The sequence below is a fragment of the Coffea arabica genome, chromosome 10c (genome assembly GCF_036785885.1).
Source record: "Coffea arabica cultivar ET-39 chromosome 10c, Coffea Arabica ET-39 HiFi, whole genome shotgun sequence".
Classification (NCBI taxonomy): domain Eukaryota; kingdom Viridiplantae; phylum Streptophyta; class Magnoliopsida; order Gentianales; family Rubiaceae; genus Coffea; species Coffea arabica.
The window spans coordinates 49,821,603-49,846,524 of NC_092329.1; the positions used below are offsets into that span (position 1 = coordinate 49,821,603).

The 24,922-nt window shown below is 33.7% G+C and overlaps 1 protein-coding gene and 1 long non-coding RNA gene across 4 annotated transcripts; one reads left to right on the forward strand and one right to left on the reverse strand.

Moving 5' to 3' along the window:
* The first annotated feature begins 9,089 nt into the window (after positions 1–9,089).
* On the forward strand, positions 9,090–13,745 carry LOC113714535 (protein kinase STUNTED). The gene is made up of 10 exons (XM_027238426.2): positions 9,090–9,686; positions 10,084–10,181; positions 10,479–10,728; positions 10,837–11,565; positions 11,649–11,897; positions 11,998–12,161; positions 12,243–12,322; positions 12,559–12,706; positions 12,797–12,946; positions 13,148–13,745. Exons 1-10 carry the CDS (start codon positions 9,494–9,496, stop codon positions 13,415–13,417), a joined length of 2,331 nt encoding a protein of 776 aa, XP_027094227.2. The 5' UTR covers positions 9,090–9,493; the 3' UTR covers positions 13,418–13,745.
* A 6,595-nt stretch (positions 13,746–20,340) lies between these two features.
* Positions 20,341–23,765, reverse strand: LOC113713451 (uncharacterized). Of its 3 annotated transcripts, none has more exons than XR_003453540.2 (4): positions 23,476–23,765; positions 22,451–22,549; positions 22,155–22,220; positions 20,341–21,517 (listed from the first exon to the last, which is right to left on the reverse strand). It is a non-coding gene; the product is annotated as an uncharacterized lncRNA (long non-coding RNA). The 3 variants fall into 3 exon arrangements; XR_011822287.1 differs by having other exon boundaries at positions 20,341–21,327; positions 23,476–23,764; XR_003453541.2 differs by having other exon boundaries at positions 20,341–21,485; positions 23,476–23,764.
* Between the last annotated feature and the right edge of the window lie 1,157 nt (positions 23,766–24,922).

Here is a 24,922-nt window from a genome sequence, read left to right on the forward strand (position 1 = left end):
GGATAATATGTGCAAAAGATAATAAGATATTGATGCCAAGAACGTTGAAAACTTTCTTAATAAACGCCCTGCAGGAAGTTGGATTTGCACGGCAGGGTATTATTTGAGTTCGAGACCAAAAATGCAACAAGGACTAGGACATTCACTATCCAGAGATCGAAAAGGGTTTTGAATTTCTCCATTTATTTCCATCCATCTTTAAAGAAATTCTCAATCTTGATCATGCATTAATTTTGGAAAGAGCTGTGAAGCATGTCGAATGGTTTTCATTTTTTTTTTTTTTGTGTGTGTTTTTTGGTTAGTACTGATTGCCCACATAAAGCTTCTTCTGCTGCTTCATATTAGCAGTTTTTGCATACAAATTGAATGAAATAAGGCGAGAATTATCACAAGCTGAGACACTATAGGCGGCTTTTCTGGTGCAGCATTGAGGGGGAATACTGCATGCACTGACGATAATGAGATCAATTCGTTAAACGTTCAAAAAACTTTTGTGACATCTCCAGGACTTGGGCTTTGTTTGGCAAGCAAATTTTTGGCCAAGTTTATATGCTATAAGTATTTTAACAACTTTAGCTACAGTAATATCAAAAAACTTCTCAAAATTTTTTAACTATACATTTCAAAATATCCAAAAATTTACACACTTAAAAAAAAAATTTCTACAACTTCTACAGTAAAATTTTCAATAAACACTCAAAAAACTCACTTGCCAAACGAGACCTTGGTTTCGATCCTGCTGAATTTGGCAATTCAACAGTGTTTTATTTAATTTTGATGAAGGCAAATTGTGAAGTGCCGATGAGGGTATGCGCCCACTAGTACCTAAAAATGAGTACTAAAATGTAATATTGATATTTCTTGAATTGGAATTTCCTAATGTTAAGTGCTTACCGAATTCGGCATTATAGCATGGACTCATTGATGAATACATGTACACATATATCTCTCTTGGTTATTTTGAGCCAAAAACTGGTACAATTTTAGTTGCTCAAATTGATGATTTTGCAAATAGTGAAGTCTATCTTGGCATGGTTAGCTTTGGATTCGCCATGTTCTGGGGACAATTGGACCTTGATTGGTTCTACAACTAGCTAGTAACTCTTTTGTATATTGCCTTCTTGCATACAGGAACATGGTACAAGGCATTTCAAAGATTAAACGTCAATCAGCATAATTCCTTGATGGCCAAATGGATTAATAAAAGTTCAACAAATGCAAAAAGAAAAGAAATAAAACTTCAATACTTTACGTTAATCTTGTGCATAAAGACAACAAAGGGCACTTCAGAAAGGTTCTTTGTTTTCTCATTTTTATGCAAATGGGAACGCAAAAAGTATAATAATTTAGTGCATATAAGGTGATTAATTTAGAACAAAGTAACGTGGATTTAGCTCATCCACCTCTATGAAATCTAAGCTTCAATCAGATTATATACTGAGACTAAGATATTATTGTTCTACCTACCAACATGTGAAGATGCAAAATATATGGTGATGGAACCGACCGACACTGGCTCACGGTTGCATAATGCAATAGTGAAAAGATGCAAAATAGGTTTGTCGAGAGTATGGGAGGATAAAAGAAAAGTTGGGCATGAAGAATTTCACATGCAATGCAACCAGCATTTGTTGGGTGTACAAAATATGGCATTTTATTGTTGTCTTAAAGCTTGGATGAATTGATCAAAGATTCCAAAGTACTATTTCGTCTCCAAAATCATGACTTGGGTTTTTCTTGCAGAAAATCATGGAAAGAGACATTACTTGATTGACTGCTAATGTCTCTAGGATCAACACCAACATAATTGCATGTACATATGTTCAATGCTCACGGAATAAATAATAGATTAACTTTTTATACAATGACAGAATGTAGTGATTTTTTTATATCAGCAGATTTAAATATATGTTACGTGTGCATGATTTGAAATTCAAATTTAAGTTCATATTATATGACATAATTTAAATCTATTAGTGTAAAAAAAAACAATGTATAAAAATGCTATCCATAAATAATATACTATCCACTTTATGTTTAGGTATATTTGCAAGTGTGCACGTAATGTACTCTTGTGTGCAAGTATATATGTTAAAGTATCTATAAACATGCATCTATGTGATTTAAAGATTCCAATTGTCAAATTACTCAGTTATATATGCTTCATGCAATAAAATGAAGGTTTATTATTTATATTCAAGTTTATAGACAAATAGTAAGTCATATATATATAATTAAAAATGAAAATTCATTGATAAAAAATTTTCTTCACTTATTTGTGTGTCAACTCACATACATACATAAGCTAGTCGCATCATGTCTTAAAAATAAGAATAATGAATGTACAATTCAAATTTCGGTCTTAAAAAGTCTTTGCAAATTATGCACAAGTGACTAAGCTATATGGAGTAAAACACATCAATTTGAACTCGCCTATATACAAATAATGAGAAGAAGATGTACGAATCTTATGTTATACATCTCCTCGTTATACTATGTTGCACAATTTCATAAATCGACAATTGTTCTTAAAAATTCATAAGACGAAAATCTTTTTTAAATTAGAAAATAGAATAAAAACTTTTTTTTTCAAAAAAAAAAAAGAAGGGGAGAACAGTTGAGTCGTAAATGAAGGGAAAGTGATGGAACGGCCGTCACTTGGGCAGCACGTGAGGTGCAGCCAGTATCGTGTGGGCGTAGTTAATTAACAGCCGCTACGTGGCGTTGATTTGACCTGTGGAATCACGTGAAAGCCGACGACCGCCGCAGCCAATAGATGGAGAGCGTGGTGGCGTGGCAATTGATAATTGCACGGCTCATGACTTCATTATTCGTGTGGGCAGAACCGTTTAGTCGGTTCTTTCGCCGTCCATTATTGTCCCCATTCTACTTCTGCTTCATAAGTCAGGAGTAATACCAAATGATGAGGCTATACTACAACGTAATAAATGAAGCTTTTTTTTTTTTACCCCGAAGATGGTTGGGCTTTGTTTCCCTAAACTTGATGGCACAGAACAAAAGGATTAATCTTTCTTCATTAAAAGTGCATGTAATTTGTTTCAATTGAATTTGAATTTCAAGTTTTGTTTATATGGCATGTATTGAATTCTACTGCTGTAAGACAATTAATCACAAAAACAAATGCACGCACAACATTTAAATAGTAAATTAGGCATATTAACTAGTTGAGATCCTAATTTAGTGGTTAAAGTCGAGATTTCAGAATGGACAGATTCTATAGGTTTAAATTCCCTTTCTTCTTTCGCTTCTTCAACCCCTATTTAATAATTCAATTTTGCACTTAAACTAATTAATAAATAGGTTCATTCCACCCAATTCAACACTTAAGGTACGTTTGATAAAATTGAAGTCTAAAAACTGATATTTAAAATATAAAATATGAATTAATTAAGTTATTGAATTGTTAAATAATAAATTTGATATAGTTGAATATATGTCACATTAATTGATAAGTAAATAACTCATCACTTATTTTTTTTGGAAGCAAATTTTGTCTAGAAAATTCAGTGCCACTTAATTAATTCAGATGTTTAATTTTTTGTTATTAAACGCGTCTGAACATATTAAGATCTGAATACATTAAATTTAAGTGTTGAATTGGATTATCAAATAGGATCTTAAATTTAATAGATTCAGATCTTAATATATTCAGACGCGTATAATAATAAAAAATATAACATCTAAATTGATTAAGTAACACTGAATTTTTTAGGTAAACTTACTCCAAAAAATAAATGATAATATATTCAATTATCATTTAATGTAATATACACTTAAATATATTAAATTTAATACTTAATAATTTCAAATTTTAAATTTCAAATTTCAGTGTTGAGAGTTTAGTTTTATCAAAAGTTCGCCTAGTCTTGAAAGTGATGTGTTCATTATCCATAGAGGTGCTTTAATGGCCCAAGTGTGAGTTTCAATACTTCGTGAAAATGAAATTAAATCGTAAAAGACATTGACAACAGCGACATTGAATATAGATGCGTGCGTTTGACATTGAAAGTCATGTGCATTAGCAAGTTTCTATGTCGGTGATTAAGGCAATTAAAAATAATTTGATTTCAATAAGTAGAGTACGCATGGTTTAATTACACTAAGGTCCCCTGAGATTTGGCATAATTACAAAAAAAAAAATCTCTCATTGTTAGTAAACTTTATGATGAAGTGTAGTACATTTATTTTGCCTTTTCACTTCTGCACTTTTAATTTCGTAGGGTCCCTCCTCTCATCCCAATTATTTTCATGAAACTTGATATCATCCTTTAGTGTGTCAAAATAAAAATCATCCTTTTAAAAATTCCATGAATTAACTTTGAAAACATTTTCACATCACTTAACATCACACATTAACCTCCAATTTAGTGTTCGAAAGCAACTATTCCGATGACGACAGCGTGTTTATTAAAGACAGTTTATTTTTAATTGTAGGCAAAGAAAGACATTAAAAAGGAAAAAAAAAAAAAAAACTAACATGATGGCTGCAGTTAGGTAACAAAATTATGCCACGTCTGGTCATTAACGAATAAACAAATATGTGGTAAGTAATGAAGAATATTCATTCAGGCAAAGGTAAGATTCATGCATTGTCCAGATTCAAGAGCCATCAAAATTCCATTTTTAATTTACAAATTTTGGAATGTAGTATAATTTTTTAATAACATTTTGTTGAGGGGTTGAATTTCAACCCAAAACATAGATTTGAATAAGGATTTTACACTATTACAAGAAACTAAGACTTCAAAGACAGCGTGAATTAAGAAGAGGCTGTTGGCTAGGTCCAAGTCTCTTACAATTGAGGGAGCTAGGTGTGTATAAATAGAGCAGTAGACTCGTTTAATATATTATTTGTTCCAAAAAAAAGGACTAGTTTAATATGTTAACGGACTTCTCTCTATCTTAGACTTTGTTTCGATTGTATTTTTCTGAATTTTTTTAAGAAAAATTAGGTTGTGTTTGGATTGTATTTTCCATCATTTTTCATGGAAAAAATACTGTAGCGATTTGATATATGTGGGGGAAAAAGGTGATAGGGAAATGTAATCACGGAAAACGACAATATTTTCCGACGGAAACAAGCAATTCAAACAAGACCTTATTGTAGCGATTTGATATATATAAGGTAAAAAGATGATTTGAAAATATATTTACGAAAAACGTAAAAATTGCATTCCAAATAAAGCTTTAGTTAGTAAAAGTTGTTAACTTTATAAAGGGGAGTTTGTGTTCGAATCGAATCACGTTTCTGAAAGATATAAGTTTGAGTCAATCTTTGAAAGTGCTTTTGTTTCAAAATAACGTCACATTTCCTTCCTTGTAAACCTTTTTCCCGATCAAAAATTAAAGGGCTAGTTTATTACTAAAAATTTTCTAGGGTCAAAGTTCAATTTTCTAAGTTTTCACTCTTTTAACCAAATAATATGCAAATACTTGCTTTTATAAAAGAAATATTCAGCTAGCAAAACTTTAAAAATCTTGGAAATGGTTGCCCCATTGTCCCACATTTCTTTTGTTGATTTTTTTTTTCGGAGACGACAACAGTTATATTACCTAATCTATTCTACACTAAGGGGAAGGGAACGGACCTAAGGAGGATCAGGAATAATCCGGAGAGGACTGAACCACCACCGGATCAAACGGGTGCATAACACACCCGCTTGAATTTTTTTTTAAGCAAACCACTTAAACGAGGTACCAAGTTAGGTGGTGGCCACCGGCTTTTAAGGCTGGTGGTTACATTTCTTTTTGTTGATTGAGAGGTAAAAGTTACACAGGACAAAATTAAGTTCTCATAATTAATCTAAGACTGACATCCCTCTGCTTGATGTCAGACATTTATTGGAAATTTTTTTTTTTTCACATTTCCCGTCATACCAGAAATATATTTCTTTCACACTTGTCTGGACTTCCTACGTAGTTGAGGAAAACATTATTGGAAAAAAAAAACTTGCATATTTTGCATTGGTATTTTCGTAAAAATTCAAATCACCTGGTTGTTTAATGCTATTGAATTTTAGAACTTCGTACGGGTCATAAAATATCAGATTAGGTAGGCCAAATTGTATATTTGTTCCTCAGGAAATAGTTAACGACTTCTTGCAGACATTGAAGAGGAATACATGCAATAAAGTCTCGAGAAATCACATGGCCGAGACAGGCACAGGCCAATGGAGTTACTATTTGCAGTATTCTTGCCCCATTGGCCACCATGAATCTGAACACTTTGTCCTCTATATATCTTTCGTGAAGCCCACAACATTAAATATTTTGCTTCATCATTATCATTATTTTGCTTCGGAAAAGCTAGAACTTGTTAGTGATTTTGGGAACCAATCTATGGCCACAATTTTATGTTTTAGAAAAAGCAAGTTTAAGTTGCCTAATTGTTTTCTTCTCCTTTGCTTTTTTCTATTGGACCCCTTGACCCTGATGGGACAAGAAACCCTAGAAAGCTATATGATCATGAAGATACACTTACTTGCTTTTGCGTGGATATTTAGCTAAAGGGAGAATCAAGAGAAGGGTTTGTGGGGGCTGTAGTTTTTTAGCCCACAAAATCATGTCTACTATGTGTAATAATAAAAGTTTCTCTTTTTTTTTTAATTTGGTATTTTAAAAGTGCAATAAAAGTGAAGTCATAATTAAATTAGAGATTCTTGAGTACATTACAGTGCATTAATCTTATAATTTGTTTGTAAGTCTTTTATTAGCTATTATTCTTTTTTGCTTGATTCTACTCCAAAGGATTCATTTAAGGTGTGATGATGAAATGAAACTTTAGTCAAGTATTCAACACTATTTAGGTGCATGTTTGCTGAGGAGGGAATGTGTATATTATAGTACAAGGAAGAGTGTAGTTTGCTCTTAGTAATTCGTTGACAAAATATATGTAAATAACATTTAGAATTAATCTTATATACGCTGATAGTTTATATATAATCCTGGATGAACATATAATGTATATGTAAAATTTGAATTTTAAATTCAGATACAGATTATTTATCATACGTTTAATGATGATAGCGTATATATTGTCAGTATATAAAAAATTTAACCTAACATTGTGGTTTGTCGAGAATCACTTTTTGATTGTACGAAGAATTCTTATATCTTGAATAAAGTTAGATCAAATGGTGACATTAGATCTACAGAGGTATGTTGCTAGCAATGATAACTTCAGTCCAGAGTCTCCATCATATGCTCAATTAGTTTAGGGGCATTAGGTCTTTGTGCTTTAACTAATTCATAGAAGGTCTCCTTTCATATTCAGTTTGTTTATTATCTACCTAAATCAGAAGAGAGGAATATTTTTCTTCAATGTTTGATTTTGTTTCGAGTTGCTTCTGTTTTAAGGTTCATAAGAATTAAAGGACATTCCACTTGTTCCTAAAGAAAAACTTTGCATTTGTGTGGTTATCAAACAACATCAAGTATATTATTCTATGTCTCAGATATTTTGACTTCATTATAATTTATAATTCTTGATGTTAACATGCTGCTTAATTGGGTAACCATTTGCCTAAGCAACAAATAACTAAAGGAAAAAAATGTGTAAACATGGAAATCACAGGGTTACTCCATCATCTAGTAGATTTGTTTGCATTTTAGACACAAAAAGCCTAAATGGATATCTTCTCTTTTTTTTTTCCGGAGATGACAACTATTGTATAACCTATCTATTCTCGACTACAGGGAAGGGAGAGTCTTAAGAGGTTGTGTTTGGGGCTAGTAGGTACACAAACCTTACTAGACCAAGGGAGTGCTAAAATGAATATCACTATTATCTTTTTAATACTAAAGACTATAAGAAGTTAAATCGGTTATCCCTTAAGACCAAGAATTTTTTCCATTAATTCTTTTTTTTTTTCTTCAACAATGATGTTGGTCATCTTAAATTTGTTAGTGAATTGATGGGGATATTTCATCCGTTTTAATGTGATATTTGCCCACTTAAGCTAAAGATCTTGCTTCCACAATGAAATTTGGTAATTAGAAAGGGCCAAAATAATCATCTTATAATACAAAAAGGAAATTATTGGCTACAACTTGCACTTCATCAATATCCAAATTAAATGATGCCAGATTGGTCTTTCTTAAACTTATCATTTGTTTTGTGAATGTTGGTTTGAGAACCATTTGCTCAAAAACAAAACGGTTGTTAAACTATCATAATCCAAAATCTTCCAAATCTATAAAAGTGAAAAAACCGCATTTTAGTGTCAAAGGTGGCTATAAATCTTGTCACCCTTGTTTTAATCACCAGAGAGTAATATTCACTTGAAAAGAATCAAATGATTAGGTATCTAGTATACAAACTAATTACTAATGTTTTATCCTGTCATGTATTTTTAGTTTATTTCCTTCCCTGTAGTTCTTAATCTTTTTATTTTTATGTTTTCTTTTCTTTGATATATCTAATACCATGTACCATACATATCTTTAATTCTTATCAAGAATTAAAAAAAAAGCACAAAATTGTGCTCAAATACTATGCTGTCACATTTCAATTATCCTTTACATACACATAAAAAAAAAATTTCAATGTATTAAAGCTTTTCCCTCACATACTTAATGACATTAAACATTCTCACATTTATCACTTCATATATATGATAAATTTGAGATTTGCGTGTTGCACTCGGTTCAATCTTCATAACTTTTAAATTTAAACGAATTTTTACTAAATCAATCTTGAATCTTACCCGATCTTTTGTTAAATCAATCTGAAATCTAACTCGAATATCTCTCGACTTTTTACACAATAATATGTTTTATTGAGTTTGATTTGTTCGAACACAAAAAATTTATCAAATGAACTCAAGTCATAAAATTTTTTTCGAACACATCCTTTGATTAAGCTTGCTTTCCAATCAGCATCAAATTACTTCAACCAAATCTTGTTTTCTCAAACAATCCAAGAATAAAAACTTTACTTTGCTTTGCTTTCTTGCTTGCTTAGAGATACCATGCAAAGCTTGCAAGTGGACCCCAATCAACCCATAATCTGAGTCCATCTTCTGTAAACATCATAATCATAAATAAAATCATATAACAACTCAAAATCTGATGTAACTGATAAAGTGATCAGAAAGAAAATTGTATACCAACATTTTCTCTTTCCAAGTGAAGTCGCCTATTCTCTCCTTCCCTGCCGGGCTACCCCAACCGGTGGCCGAAGCTCCACAACAAAAAAGCAAGCTCGAAGCCTATTAGCCTACAACCAAAAGAACAAATAAAACAGAAAGGAAACAGTAGCCCCATTCCCCAGACCTCGGCCCACCCCTTCCCAGTACCTAAATATTACCAATCGACGGTTAGCTAAAAGAGTCTCAAGATCCTAGCCTTTCAGCACCCCTTTATAAATCATTTTCATCTCTCAAATGGGTTCTCAGTGTCACCTTCTTTCACGTGAAAAACAGCCCGGAAAGTAATTCAATTTGTGTCTGTTTTTGTAGTGTTATTGATAAGTATGACTCAGCAGGCTGTGGTGGCCGGAGGAGATGTGAAGGGCTGCTCCGGCGTAGGTGGCAGTGATGATGCCCGGACGGTGGTGGTGGGAGTGAAGCTTGATGCTCAGAGTAGAGAACTGCTGACTTGGGCTTTGGTTAAGGTTGCTCAGCCTGGGGATCGTGTCATTGCCCTTCATGTTCTCGATAGTAATGGTATTGTAGTAAAATCTTTTCATGGCCTAACAAGAAGTAGATTACTGTGGGTTTTTTTTTTGCCGGAAAGATGAGTTGGGAAATGCAGTTTTCTGATTAGTCACCATGACATGGCAAAATGGGTTTTGGGCAATTTTGATTCTTTGCAGACATTAGTTGGGAAAAGTCCCCCCCCCCCCTTCCTTCTTTGATTCTCCGTCTGATTGTCACGTCTTTGGTAAAATGGTTTTTTTTTTCCTTGTCGCCTTAAGGGATTTTTTGGTGAATTTTATGCATTTTTGGTGTGGGGAAATGTCAATAAAGTTGTTGAGGAAATTTTAGCTTATCACTAATGTTTCTGTTTTTACTTCATGGTTGATTGCTTGATTGATTTTTATGGTGAAATGGGATTGTGCAGAAATTGTGGATCGTGATGGGAAATCATCTCTGCTTTCTCTTGTGAAAGCTTTTGACTCTGTTCTTGCAGTGTATGAAGGCTTCTGCAACCTCAGACAGGTGAAAATTGTTTATTGTACGGTTGTTTTGTTCCTTAATTGTAGATAAAAGGTTGTTATCTGTCGAATTGAGCAAGTTTGGGTTCTGTTGAGGAATAGTAACACTATTGGTGGTAGGTAGTCTTTTGCTTCTTCTTCAATGTAATGTACTTGGGCTCCTTTTGTTAGTTGAGATGTGTAAAGAATTATTTGCAAAGAAACTGTACTTGTCCACTGCAATTTTTGTCGGTGGAAGTTAAATTTTTCTGGTTCCTTAATTTGAAGGTGAAATAATATCCCTTTTTTGGTTATTATATAGGTGGATCTCAAGCTAAAGATCTGCAGAGGATCATCAATTCGCAAAATTTTAGTTCGTGAAGCAAAATCTTACTCAGCGACTGAGCTTATAGTTGGAACTTCAAGGAATCATCATACCATCAGGTCATCAGCCTCCGTAGCTAAGTACTGTGCTAAGAAGTTGGCCAAGGATTGTTCAACTTTAGCTGTGAATGATGGGAAAATTGTCTTTCATAAAGGGGCTCCATCTTCCTCCAATATCATCGCAAAAGGTAGTAATTCTGCTTATGGAATTCATTTTATGCAATTTAACATGGTTTTGATATTGTGGAAATAATCACTTTAATTAACTTTCTTTCTTTTTTCTTGTTTGGCTGCAGAAATTGAACATCATCGTAGGAATGGTCTATTTAATGCACTTCAGAGCTCTCTGACTAAAAATAACAAAGCAACCACTGATGGCAATTTGGCAATGAGAATGATAGCATCTGAACACGTTACTAATGGGACTTTAGATCTAGCGCCAAAAAGTGGTGATTCTGAACATGATGATGGTTTCTTAAAAAAGGGTTGTCCTATTTGTTCTCTTGCTACAGTATCTGAAGATGATCACAATACACAATCAGCAAAACAATCTTCCTGTGATGGCAGCAATGGAGACTCAATGGCGATAGTGCCATTACAAAAGATAGAGGCTGCATCTAGTTCAATTTCACTGTTGATGAGGGAATTGCCTGAAGTCAGACCTGGTTGGCCACTTCTTCGCCGAGCAATATTATCAAACAAACGAAATTCTAACAACTCCTCAGTACGTCAGATCTCTGTGGTTCAGTGGGCATTGCGTTTACCCAGCAGGCATTTTCTGTCAATTGATTCAAATGAAAAAGGAAGAGTTTGTGATCATGACAAAGATCAATCCCCCAAAATAGATGGAGAATGTGGTGCAATTGTTCCCATTGGCAATGAGACTCTGCCTGCTCCTGCTTCTTCAGATGGTATATCTAAGGCCTTACCAAAGGAGTTGGAGGGTCTCCATGATAAGTACTCAGCAACTTGTAGATTGTTTAAATACGTGGAACTTGTCTCAGCAACATCAAATTTCATCCCCGGTTTGCATCTCCCTCAACTATTGTTTATGACGTTTGCTACTGTTTGAACCTCTAACTAACTTAATGTCATTTTGGAATTGTAGAGAACATGGTTGGTAAAGGTGGAAGCAGTAAGGTTTATAAGGGTTGCCTTCCTGATGGAAAGGAGCTTGCTGTCAAAATTTTAAAGCCATCTGAAGTTGCGTTGACAGAGTTTGTTCTGGAAATAGAGATTATTACTGCTTTGAATCACAAAAATATCATCTCTCTTTTTGGTTTTTGTTTTGAGGACAACCACCTCCTTTTGGTGTATGATTTCCTGTCAAGAGGAAGCCTTGAAGAGAACCTTCATGGTATTTGTAATAGAATTCTTTCAGCTTGGACACGTGCACTTTAGGGAAGGTTCCTTTCTATCTCAATATGCTTATCCTTCGTTGCTGGCATATGAATCAGGTAACAAGAAGGATCCACTTGCATTTGGATGGACCCAGAGATATAAGGTGGCTGTTGGTGTAGCTGAGGCACTTGAATATCTTCACAATAGAGATGCTCAGCCTGTGATTCACAGGGATGTGAAATCTTCTAATATACTACTCTCTGATGATTTTGAGCCTCAGGTAGTGACTTTTTTGTTTGTCTTAATATTAAGCTCAGGTTTCATGTTTCACGTATCTCACAGTTGCTTCCATTTTTTCCAGCTCTCTGACTTTGGACTGGCTAAATGGGCTTCAACCACTTCAACTCATATAACATGCACAGATGTTGCAGGAACTTTTGGGTTTGTGACTAAACCTGTTATTTTCTATTGCGTATTACAATTCAAATCTTAGCAAAATTAAGTAGCAGCTGGCAATACTGTATATTTGTACATTGTAAAGGAAATTCTTACATTATAGTTGAAAATCTTGGCTATCAAAAGAAGCAGTGAAGTTAAGAGAAATCAGAAGGTTGTGAACTTCTTGGAGTTTGATATTTGCTTGTGTTTCTTATCTAGTAATTTGTGTTGCTTGACAGTTACCTGGCTCCTGAATATTTTATGTATGGAAAAGTTAATGACAAGATTGACGTGTATGCATTTGGAGTGGTCCTTCTTGAGCTTATTTCAGGAAGAAAGCCTATAAGCAATGACTCTCCAAAGGGCCAAGAAAGCCTTGTTATGTGGGTATGTTTCTTTTGCGTGTTGGTCTACCAACTTCTAATTCCCTCATCTTGGGATGTTAATTGAAGGCGAAATTCATTTTTTCTTTTGCAGGCAAAACCAATTCTAAACTCTGGAAAATTTTCTCAATTGCTAGACCCAAATTTAAGTAGCAATTATGATGGTGAGGAGTTGGAGAGGATGGCTTTAGCGGCTGCACTTTGTATTAGACGTGCTGCAAGAGCTAGACCTCAGATGAGCCTTGTAAGTAGCTTCTAATCCTCTCCTGATGTTCGATTGCACTTTATAATTCTTCTATTGGATGATTAGCCCTATAATGGAGATGACATTTTCACAGTCTCTTATCTCAAAAGAACGGTGATATATTTTTAGAGCATCATCTCCTGACTAGATTGACGCGTATGCATTTGTGGTTCAATTTTGTTGTTTACTGGCATTTGGCAGATTCTGAAGCTCCTCCAAGGTGATATTGAGGTGACTAATTGGGCAAGGCTACAAGTGAATGGTTTAGAAGGGACTAATACTGCTAAGCTAGTTGATAGTTTGGAGGGCTCTGATGCTTTAGATGATGAAACTTTTTCACATTCCAATCTCCAATCCCATCTAAACCTTGCGTTCCATGGTGTGGAGGATTCTCTTTCCAGCATCGAGCAAACTATTTCACTGGAGGACTATCTACGCGGCAGATGGAGCCGGTCATCAAGCTTTGACTAACTGCGTTACTGCACAGAATGCAAGTAGACATTCTGTTCTCATTCTTTTGTAAATTGCCCTTTTCCCTACTTTGATTTAGCAGTTCCTGATTCTACGCTGCATCTTTGTGTTGCTCATTGGTGGGTGTTGGATGAGAGGATGTTTGCGGGTTTGCCCTCCTCCTTCCCGTTGTATTCTATGTAGCAAATTGATGTGCTAGGATTTTGGTATTTTTGGTCAGTTCTCTTCCTAATCTGAATGATGAACTGAACCTATTTTGATTGTTCAAGATTGTTGGTCAAGTGTACACAAATGACAAATGAGTATCAATAAACATCTTTCTCAAGAATTGTGTCTCTACTTTATAAATAAATATGAGGGCCTCATCCCATTAAGATAAAAATGTCAGTTGTAATTATACGATTCATATGCAAAGTGAATGTAAAAACAAAATTCCCATCTTTTTCGATTCAACCCTTCCCATGGCAGCCAGTCAGCAGTCTCTTGCCTCATTTTTCTTCTTCCTGTTTACCTGGTGTGGTCACTGACCAGAAGTTGCTCGGCCGATGCAGGCAGCAGAATTGCCTAGGTACATATCTTTACAGGCTAAATCATTACTAGATATGTCTTTTTGGGTGAATACTATATTGACCAATATGCATAATCATGCACTTTGCACTTGAGCCAATGCTTTTAGCTGCTTGCTTTAGGTGTTTACTGCTTTTTAATTTGGCCCTCTCATCACCATCCTTTATGGGATTCCCGCTATAATAATTGTACCTGCTTTACAGTGTCACTTTTTTCTCATAGACCATAGAAAGTCTATGGTGATTCTGCTTATGAGAAGTCCTAATCAGGAACAATATATTGACTGACTCCTACCTTTACCTACCTTTTATTACCTCCAACATCTGCAACTCAATTCATCCATAGATGTTCTATGGTCGGCAACTTACTACTGGTATTTTGGGACCTACATGGCACAAGTTCTTGTTTTTCCCCTCACGAGCAATGGCAAACTAGCAATTACAGATTTGATATATTTCTGATTCCCCCCCCCCTCCCTGCCTGTTGTGTTTTCTATTGTTCTCGTTGGACAGTTGAAGAACAAAGAAGAAATTATGATTATACCAGATGATTTGGTCTGACTTTCTGTAGAGTGGAGTCAGATTTAAGATAAATAATGTAAATAGTGGTCAAATGATAGCATATAAAAATGGTTACCACTAATGCATTAAAGCTTGGTGAGGTGGGACGTAAGGCAATTTGCCACAGTAAAGTGGTTCTGCTTAAAAAATTCAGGTGGGTACATAGTGCATCCATTTGGTCCGGTGGTGGTTCAGTACCCTTCAAATTACTTTTGAACCTCTTCAGGTCCTCCATTCCCTCTTATTAGAGTAGGATAATCTATCGTATCGAAAAAAAAAATTGCATATAAAAGCTCACGCGATCTTTATATGAATGGAAGCAAATTCATTCCATTAATGGTCACTGAAGCTTTCACAATATTTCATATTTTAGTGTAAAGCTTGAAATACAGCTTGTTAGTAATTGCAATTTATTTTTGTAATAAGATTATACCTCCAAAACAACAAACTTGCAACATGTCTGGTTAAAACATGATGAGTATTTATACAAAGTCCACCAAGATAGGTGTAAAGGTTAGGTCATGTGGCTACTATTTGTGGGACATCAACTGGATTTTCAGCACTTGCTAAGTTTCTTGGGCTGCATCTTTCATTATATTTCCCTTCTGTGATGACATTTTAATGATTCCCCAAACCCTATTCAAATTGCATTTATCTCTTGCATGTCTAGTAGTGAAGATCAAATTGCAAATTGATCTTTATCTATTGAGACAACGATTGGAATTACCTTATAAGATGCATGTTAAGTGGATTTTGAAAAGAATTGCAAGTTCTTTCATGGTATCTTTGTACAAAACTTCCCTTTCCATCTTAATTATTTGGGTTCATTACATTTACCTCCCCTGAGATTTAACTAAATTATCCTTTACTCCTTAAGATTTAGCCAAACTACAAAAAGATCCCCCAAAATGAAAAATGTATAACAGACATAACCCTCCCGTTAATTAGCTACCGTTAAGATTATAATGATGTCATCATACAAATTTAATGAAATCCCTAGATTGCCCCCTTCCCGTTGCTGCTCTTCTTCAAAACCTAGCCCACCGAATTTACCGACGTTGACATAACTGTGGTGGTTAAGCATCGGGACCATACTATTAATGCCCTTTTTCATGTCAATCCGTGTGACACCATTTTCAAGGTGAATGCATTTCAATGTCAAAATCATAGAGATTATTTGAAATATTTATTTGAAAGGTGATTGGAAAGATAAAAAAATGTGTTAAAATTTGTGTTTGTGATGCAAACAAATTATTATTATTTTTTCAAATCATTCCTATCCAAACAAACCCAGTAAATTTAGGCGGTGTTTGGGTTGAATGATTTGACAAAAAATTTGAATTCCTTCAAATTTCTCTAATTATTTAAATTATTTAGAAGTTTTAAATTTATAAATTACAAATTATTATAGTATTTAAAATGTATTTTGACGATTTCTAAATTATAAATCTAAATGCTTCTCAAGCAATATAAACAATTAGAATGATTTGGGTAGATTTCAAATCCTTTAGTAAATTTCTCAATCTGAACGAAGCTTTATAGAAATTTAATTGTCTTCATCTCTATCATTCCCGCATCTACCATCATTTTAACCCTATTATAAGCAGAGAAAAAGTCCGCTTGAAAATACCACACCCCATGGTCAACCACAGATACAACCTACAACACTGAAAAAAAGATTATTTGGAGCTCTAAATACCTACATGAATCAAAACCAGTTGATATAGGCTTATAGTGATAAGCGAAAAAAATAATATAAAAAGGATTAATTTTCTTTCATCGCATAATCATCGGTTTCTTTCTTCTCTCCCTATTTTTCATTTCTTTTTTTCCCAATTCTTTGCTTTCCATTTCTTGGTTTCTTTCTTTCTTCTTTTTCTTTCTCTTGTTCCTTTTTGCACATATTTTATCAAATTTGAGTATTACATGTTTGATTTTATTTTTCTCTTTTATTGCTTTACTAGTTAAAAACTATTTTTTTTTAATGTAGCAAACTCTTATTTTAATTCCTTATTATCCAAACCATCTTCAATCTTTTGACATTACATTTTCTCTTACTACAAGTTCTTGCAAAGAGGGTAAATCTAACATTTTAGTGCTTCTGTTTGGATGTCTTTGACGGGATCGTTGAGATGGGATGTACTTGTAATCTTAGCAAACTAGGGATTACATGGTAGTTTGGTCAAACCTTAAGGGAGGTAGATGTAATTAATCCTTGTCATATTATTATTATTATTTTTTTGCTTATCATTATACTTTTAGTTTCTTCTCTTTTTTTTTTTCCTTTTTCTTTCTTTACCTACCATGCTATCATTATTTGTATACATCGAATAATTCTTTTAATTTTGTTTATCTTGGCATAATAGATGGGTGATACTTTGCTTATTTATTAGTTTTCAAAGTCGAAAATTCATAAGAAACTTCCTATCATAACAAGATCTATATTTTTTTACATTTTGAAGTCTATTTCACCTAAGAAGTTGAGTTATATATATATATGTGTGTGTGTGTGCGCGCGCGCGCATCAAATAGAATGACTATTAATGAGTTATCAATAGTGATAAATAACAAATGAACAAATTGAGCTTTCTTTCTTAGGTGATTTGTAATATGTTATTGTTAATGTGAATAGTTGAGTAACTTAGAACTTAATTAGTTTAATGTACTTAAATTGTTGAATTTGCCAATTAACAAATCTTTACAATGTAAGGTAAATATGTTTTCTAGTAGTATAAACTTTCTGATGACATAATAATTAGATTGAATTTAACAAATAAATAAATTTCAGAAAAATTGGTTAAAGAAAATTAAAAGATTAAGTAACTTAGTGCTACAGTGGAACAGGGAAAAAAGAAGAAAACAAATGGCAAAAGAAAAAAAAATGTGTTAATAAATGGCAAAAGAAAAGAGGAAAATGGAAAAGAATAGAAAAAAGAAAAATAAATAAATTAATGTAACAGGGTTAGTTTTGTCCAAACATATCATCAGGGGGGCAAAGTACCTATAAAAGAAGTTGAGAGGTGTAAACTGCGACTCAGTGTATAGTTCAGGTCAGGGTGATTTAATGTATTTAACCCAAAAGATTATGTCTAAAAGAAATGCTTGAAAAATGTAAAGAAGAGAAAAAAAAAGGAAAAGGAAAAGAAGATTGGATTTATAGAGGCGGCAATAGGTTGTGCGGTGTACTTACTGTGTTGTGTTGTTATTGTGTCTGTACTTTGTATTAGAAAATCTCAATCCTAACACAATCCATTAAACTTTCATGTCACTTAGTATGTGTCATCACCTGCTTCTTAACGGGTTGACTCAACCCAACCTGCGTAATATGTACACTTTATATGATTAAAATAGTTTTGATATGATGCATTATTTTGCCGAATCAACCTATTAACCTACACTAGAAATACCTTAGCATTTTAGTCACTTATTTTAACCCGTTTAATCATATAATTGATTCAATGTTGCTATCGTTAAAACACACTATAAATTTTTTGAAGTACATAGTCAACATAAAATTTAAAGTTTTCAAAACATTAAAAAAAAAAAAAAGATGATGAAGCTTTCCAAGCACAGTGTAAGTTACAATGATAGCCTTGTTTGGATTGCCTTTTTTTTTTTTTGAAAAATTTCTCCATTTTCTGTGAATATTCTTTCTACACATTTGTCAATCATCTTATATCTCATATACATCACATTCTAAAAAGTGCTAAAGTAATTTTTCTCCAAAAACTCTCTAGAAAATGAGATCAAATCAACCTTTTAAAACACACGATCAAATAGTTCCAGACATGATGAGATATAAAACTTAGTGAGTTTTTAAAACATCTAATTGAAATCTTCAAACCAAATATGATCATTGTTAGTTTTTACTAAACTAGTTTTTGGCCCCCGCGCCCAGCGCGGGTAGCCCGTGACGAAGCCAGGGAGTTAAACTTAATTTTCAAATGATTGCTGTAATATGAAAGGGTATTACTACAATTAAAAGTCAAACAATATTAGAATAGCTCCAAGTGAACACAAATACTGAAGTGTTATCAGAGTTGAATCTTAAAGCTTGTATCATAATCACTTATCACTTGCCGCAGGCATGCTCTTCTTCCAGCTTATTTATCCACAAAAAAAAAAAAAATCAAATCAGATAAGCTAGGTAAAGGAATTAAAAAAAAATCCCTTGACAGGCGATAAAAGTAAGAATTCTTGTAAATGTTTTTGTAAAAAATAACTTGGATGAATATTTGGTGCAATATTAGTGCGACATTTAAGGATAACATTCCCTAAAGCAATAAATAAAAATTAAGGAGATTTGGTGTTTCCATCATGAAAAAAAAGAGAAAAAATTATTTTTCTTCACATATTTTTAAAGCTTTGCAATTGTAACATTAGAAGAATTCAACGTAGATAGCCAAAAGAAGAAAGAATGCGTTAGATTTATTAGAAAACAAAGGAAAGTCGGTCCAAAAGAAAAGGGCACATTTTTGGGATTATAGTAAATCTTGCACTTGCTTATACAATATGCAAGCGTTTAATTGTTGAGCATATAAACCACAGAAAAAGAATTCTAAACATAGGATAAGAACTCAAGCCAATTTGTTTTCAAAGTTTCATTTGCAGTTTGTCTTAGAAGTGTTTGGATATGTTAATACTAATATAACTATGTTTTCAACCATGTTAATACTGTTTGTGCAAAGTATTTAAATAATTAAGAGAAATGTTAGCGCAAGCCCTCCTTTATGTTATTATACTTCATGAAATGCAGAAAGGTTTATGCTGGATTTGACAAAGTTGCGTTTTGAAAATGTAGATAACTTAGCAATACATATTTTAAGAGAGTCTGAGATTTACAATAACGGTTGAATAAGTTGAGATTTATAAGTCGTTTTAAGCTTAACAACTTAACAATGATATTCATCACATATATAATTAATTTGTAAGATTATCAAGAAATAATTTGCAAATTTCAATAATAGAAAGGCTACAAGTGAACATAAATACTAAAGTCACAACCTATTACCCTCAATCTTAGTAAGTATAGAACATGCTTTGTGCTCTCCGCAATATGCCTTGAACCACAAATTCGAACCATAGTTGAGGATTTAAAATAATTGTTTCTTTTTTATTTTTCTTTCAATTTATCTAATTTTTAATATTTATTTTAAGATTTAAAATAATTATTGATTCAAAACTATTTATGGAAGCAAAGATATGATTTTTATAAAATAATAAGCAAAATTTTTTTTATTTTTTTTGATTGTTTCAGGGTTAATAAAATAAAAATATGTTTTTCTTTAATGCAACATGGCCTCAATAAGGACATTTTCGGCATTAAGGGGGTTTTTGTTAAATGTTTGATTATTCAAAGGGTGAGACCGTTATTTGGACAAATTACAGGGATTAATTGGTAATATGATCAAACCTCAGGGGAGCTAAATGTAATTAATCCATAAGAGAATGATTGATGGGAAGATGAGCTGAAGAGTGAGACAACGATGAAGAAATAAGAGAAAAAATGGGCATTTTTTACTCCTGGGGCTCAACCCCATCAGGTAATCCCGATAAGGTAAAGGAAAAGAACAATAAAAGAGCACGAATATCGCAACGAAGGTCAAAATTATAAGAAAGGCTAACCAAACATTAATAAACGGACACACAAGTCTCCAAATTTACGGACAAAACCTGACCACCAAGGGCATTATAGAGAAAGAAAATGTAAAGTCAATATCAGAAAATTCAGGAGCCACAAATTTGACCTTTATGCCACATTAGAAAGATCAAAATACCCCATGAAGTCATTCGAAGTACCGTCGAAATCGGCCCATGGCTGCACTGTAGCAAATGGGCGTTGCTCTTTTTATATATTTTAGATTAGATTAGATGTTAATAATTAATAATAATAAGGGAAAGACATTCTCGTAGGCTATTGTAAGCCATTGAGGGGAAAAGCTCCTGTGTTCACTTTTCCTTTCCTTGGTAGCAAATTGAAGTCCAGCCGCAATTGTGGACTTGTAAAGGAAACATTCTCGTAGGCTATTGCAAGCCATTGAGGGGAAAAGCTCCTGTGTTGACTTTTCCTTTCCTTGGTAGCAAATTGAAGTCCAGCCGCAATTGTGGACTTGTAAATCTTTCCTTTCCCGCAGCTTGGATCGAATTGGCAGAGAGCAACACATTAATAATTGGCAGAGAAAGACCAAAATACCCCATGAAGTCATCCGAATTACGCTGAAACCGGCCCATGCTGCACTGTAGAAAGTGGACGTTCCCCCTTTTATATAGACTAGGTTTTCTGCCCTGACGCTATGCGTCAGGTAGGTAGGTAGAATCTGATATTTTATTATAATGAGTATGCTTATAGGATTGTTCCAGACTTTTTTCGTACAAGAAAGGCAATGCTTGATAAGTACACTCATGTCAACGTTGCTTGTGTTTGGATATCAAATTTTTCTTAAATATTATTTTACTTGCTTTGTAAACATATTTTTTAATTAAATTTTTATCTCACATACATTATATTATAAAAGGTGTTACAGTAATTATTTCAAATAACCTCCTATAACCTCCTAGCCAAACACAATTAGCACATAAAAAGAAAATGTTAGCGAGGTGGAGTCTTTTAACAAATACGCCACGTTTGTTGGCTACTTAAATGATATTGGAATCACCAGAAGAGTTCTTTCAGCGGGAAACTGGATGCAAAAGTTGTGAGAAACTTTATGGCCAGAGCAATGTCAGCACAAGGAAGACCATGAAAGCCAGTCCAAAACAAAACCCAGCTATTGCCATGAAATCCTGGAGATCAGTTTTGACATCCATCAAGCCAGTGTCACGGTAAAATGACACAATATACTTTTCAATTACCATCACAGCTAGAAAAGCTTTTCACTTGCTTCAGTACAGCATCAGAGGGGAATCATCTCATGATAATGTAGCCTAACCAACTTTATAACCTAAACAAACATAACGTTCAAACACTTCACTCCTTCAACATGGAAAAGGTTGAGACAGCAGAGTATTAGTTGATTTTAGAAAAAAAATTTTGCAGTTTTATTTTGAAAGTAAATTTATTCAGTGCACTGAGAAAGGATAAAAGGTATATAACTAAAAATAAAAAATTGGATACAACTCAAAAGTTGCATTCACAGAACAAAAAATGTTAGAACATCTAGCCACTCAATTACATTCCATGTTTGTCTTTTGGTTCTGTGAAGGCAGGTAGGAATTCCCAAGGACGGCCCCCTTACAAAATTTCTCTTTCAAATCATCCCCAATATTCTTTCTTATCTTTGTGTCTTGCCAATATTTATCCAGCTAGGGATTGCTAGCAGCCAGAAAGAATTAACAAAAGAGTGGAATACAAAATAAAAATGCTGTAGTCAAGCTTTGAAGCTTTAACATATCATGCAAACCAATGAGACATTTAAATGAGCATGGTCCCGATAAGATTCAAGACATAAGTGACAAATTGTTAGCACATAAGATCATCAATTCTTCTTTGCCATTACTTGTGCAAGTTTGTCTGCTGGGATGTGTGTGTGTGCGTGTGTGTTAGAGAGAGAGAGAGAGATTAAATGATAAAGCCACTATGATAGGGGGAAGAACTAAATTTGGAAGCTCACCACCCTGCTCGGATAAGCTTAGTAACTTGGCTACCAGCCCACACCATAGTCAATATCTTAAGAAATCTGCAAACAAGAAGATAGTCATAAAATCTACATGGTAAGCAGAACAAAACTTTGAAAAGAACAAAAAAAGCTACTTTCCTAAGCAATAACCAGACTACTTAAAACTCAGGATGTGAGTAACGTCCTGAACTACATGGTTAAAAGTAAACAAACACATAATTCAATTAAAATAGCAATACTCTCAAGTCCACCATAGTATTCAATAATTGCTTTCCAAGGACCATTATTACATGTTCAGTAAACCTCAGAAACAGTTAGGGAGAGACAGATGCCACCTCTCAGCAGCTGCAACATAACCCATTCTCCCAGGTGCAGGGGCGACATAAAGCCTGCAAACAAGTTGAACTCAATGCACTTAATGAAAAATAAGTCGCATCTTGCAGAAGTAAATAATACATGTCATGTACTGAACAATGTGGCGCTCAGAAGATGTGGGTTAAGAATAGATTCTGAAGTGGACAAGGTTCAAGACATTGCAATTTTATCATTTTTCATATGGGAATTAGGAAAACCATTTCTGTTACACCTATGCACCGATGCACAAACTTATGCGCAATTCATCCGCTTCTTCCTAGACTCAATTATCTGCAATCTAGTAGAAAATTCAATAGGAAAACAAGGGAAGGAAAAAACACTGGCCAGAGAAAGCTAAGAAGAAGAATGAGGAACGGGAAAAACACACCTGGTAAAGAAGGCGAAGAAAAGAACGTGAGGAAAATTCTCTATTTTGTATTTAACTACTATGAGAATAACTGGCAATCATTTGCATTTTCTTCTTCTTCTTCTTCTTTTTTTTTTTTCTTTTTTAATGAGTTTAAAGATAAGAAGAAGGATTATCCATTAAAATTACAATTAAATACAAACCTTTTGAGAATTGTTGTCTCTCTCTGAAATCTAATATGTCGAACTATAGGACCACAACAAAAAGCCAGAGTTCCAATAATGGAATCAATTAGTAGTCCTCTAAAAAATTAAGGTGATTGTTCACATAAATCACCATTAATTAACTGCGACAACAGTAAAGTTTGAAGCACAAGTACAAGAATTTTTGGTCTGCTAAGCAAGAAAAATCTGGAAGCCAAATATATAAAGAAACCAGAAATTGAATACCATCTATCAATTGCTTGCGATTTTGACATACTGTAGGTCGAAGCCTCATGTATTTTTTCATCCAAGTATAGACATAATCTGCAAGTACCACAAAAACTTCGAGGAAAAAAACATACGAAAAGATGGCAAAGGTTTAAAAGAATACCTCAGGCAGTGAATAAGGTCTCTGAATTCCAAATCTTTTCAGAAATAAGGTCAATAAGTAGTTTCCTCCAAAAAATCAGTGAGATAGAAAGCTGTGAATACGAGCTATTCGGTTTGATGGATAATCGAATAATCAGAAGGGGACGGGAATGGGTGGCCTATGGAACGAGCAAAATTTACGCCCCACTGCCTGCTTCTGGCCTTGTATATCAATGGAGCGACGATATTGCCCTGAACCTCTTCTTCGAATGTCACATTGTAAAGGCAACTGGAGTTGCTAAAATGTACTCTATAACCGATCCATGTCTACTGTAGCTAAACCAACTCACGCCTTTTTTGGACACCTGGTAAAGAAAGCCACTCACCACCTGGTAAAGGAAGCCACGCGGACAGCAGCCACCGCCCACTCAGCAGTGCAGCCAAAGCAACTACAATTATACCATGATACAAGAGGCCCACGCGTCTGAAGTGAAATATAGAAGAGGGCCACGCGGACAGAAGCGAATTTTCAACAAAACCGCTGCCATCCATCACCAAAAGACCAAAATGCCCCTCAAAGTCACAAAAATAACGATATAACCGGTCCATTTTTCACTATTCACAAGCGGATTCTCGCTTTATATATGTAAGATTAGATACTTAAAATGGCCTTGTTTAGGGTTTAATTATTAGCATAAAGTAAGCACGTCATTGGATTAGTAAATCAACCCATTTATATTCATATCACTAACATATTGACCCAATTGACCCGCTAAAGTTCAAGTTGTGCTAAAACCTGTTAATTTTGGGTTGTGTTTGAATCGTGTTTTCATGTGATACTAGAAATTGCCACCCTTAATTAGAAAGAAATAGGTAACGGGAAAAAAGAGAATAATAAAATTAGGGCAAAAATTTTTTAAAAATCTAATCCACCAATATTGGGCACTAGTGGAATTTTAGTGTGTAAAATTTTAGCAAAAACAAATCTAATCCCAATATTTTCAATTTAAAATAGATTTAGAACAATTAACGGATATTTTTTTTAATTATTGGTGAAATCCATCATGTGTTGTCGTCACATATTTGTTAAATTAAAATTTTTAAAAATAGAGTAAGATAGTGGCTAACTTTGAACAGTATTAATAATTCACTTGACAACATGCAAGTAACTAATTATAAATTATACGTAAATGTTGATTGATAGAGTTTTTTTGCTTGAGAACGGTGGGAATACAGAGTAAAAATGAGTCTTGGATTAGTGAATTGAGTGTTTCGATTGATCTTAGTTTCGTAGTTTAACAAAATTTTTCTTCTCTTTTAAAGGCTAATTAGTTAACGCATGAGTCACTAGTAAGTGATCTTATTGTTTAAAGTGAACCGCTATTTTAATACTTTATTTTTAAATTCAAATCATCGCGTCATGATTGTTTTTTTTTTTTTTCGACATAGGGGTGTTTGGGTCAATTCTT

Bases quoted from the DNA above. Each gene is read 5' to 3' on its own strand.
- LOC113714535 (XM_027238426.2), top strand. From the start codon at position 9,494: ATGACTCAGCAGGCTGTGGTGGCCGGAGGAGATGTGAAGGGCTGCTCC. The intron at 10,729-10,836 runs GTAGTAATTCTG...GTTTGGCTGCAG, and splicing joins CTCCAATATCATCGCAAAAG to AAATTGAACATCATCGTAGG. The intron at 12,162-12,242 runs GTAGTGACTTTT...CATTTTTTCCAG, and splicing joins CTGATGATTTTGAGCCTCAG to CTCTCTGACTTTGGACTGGC.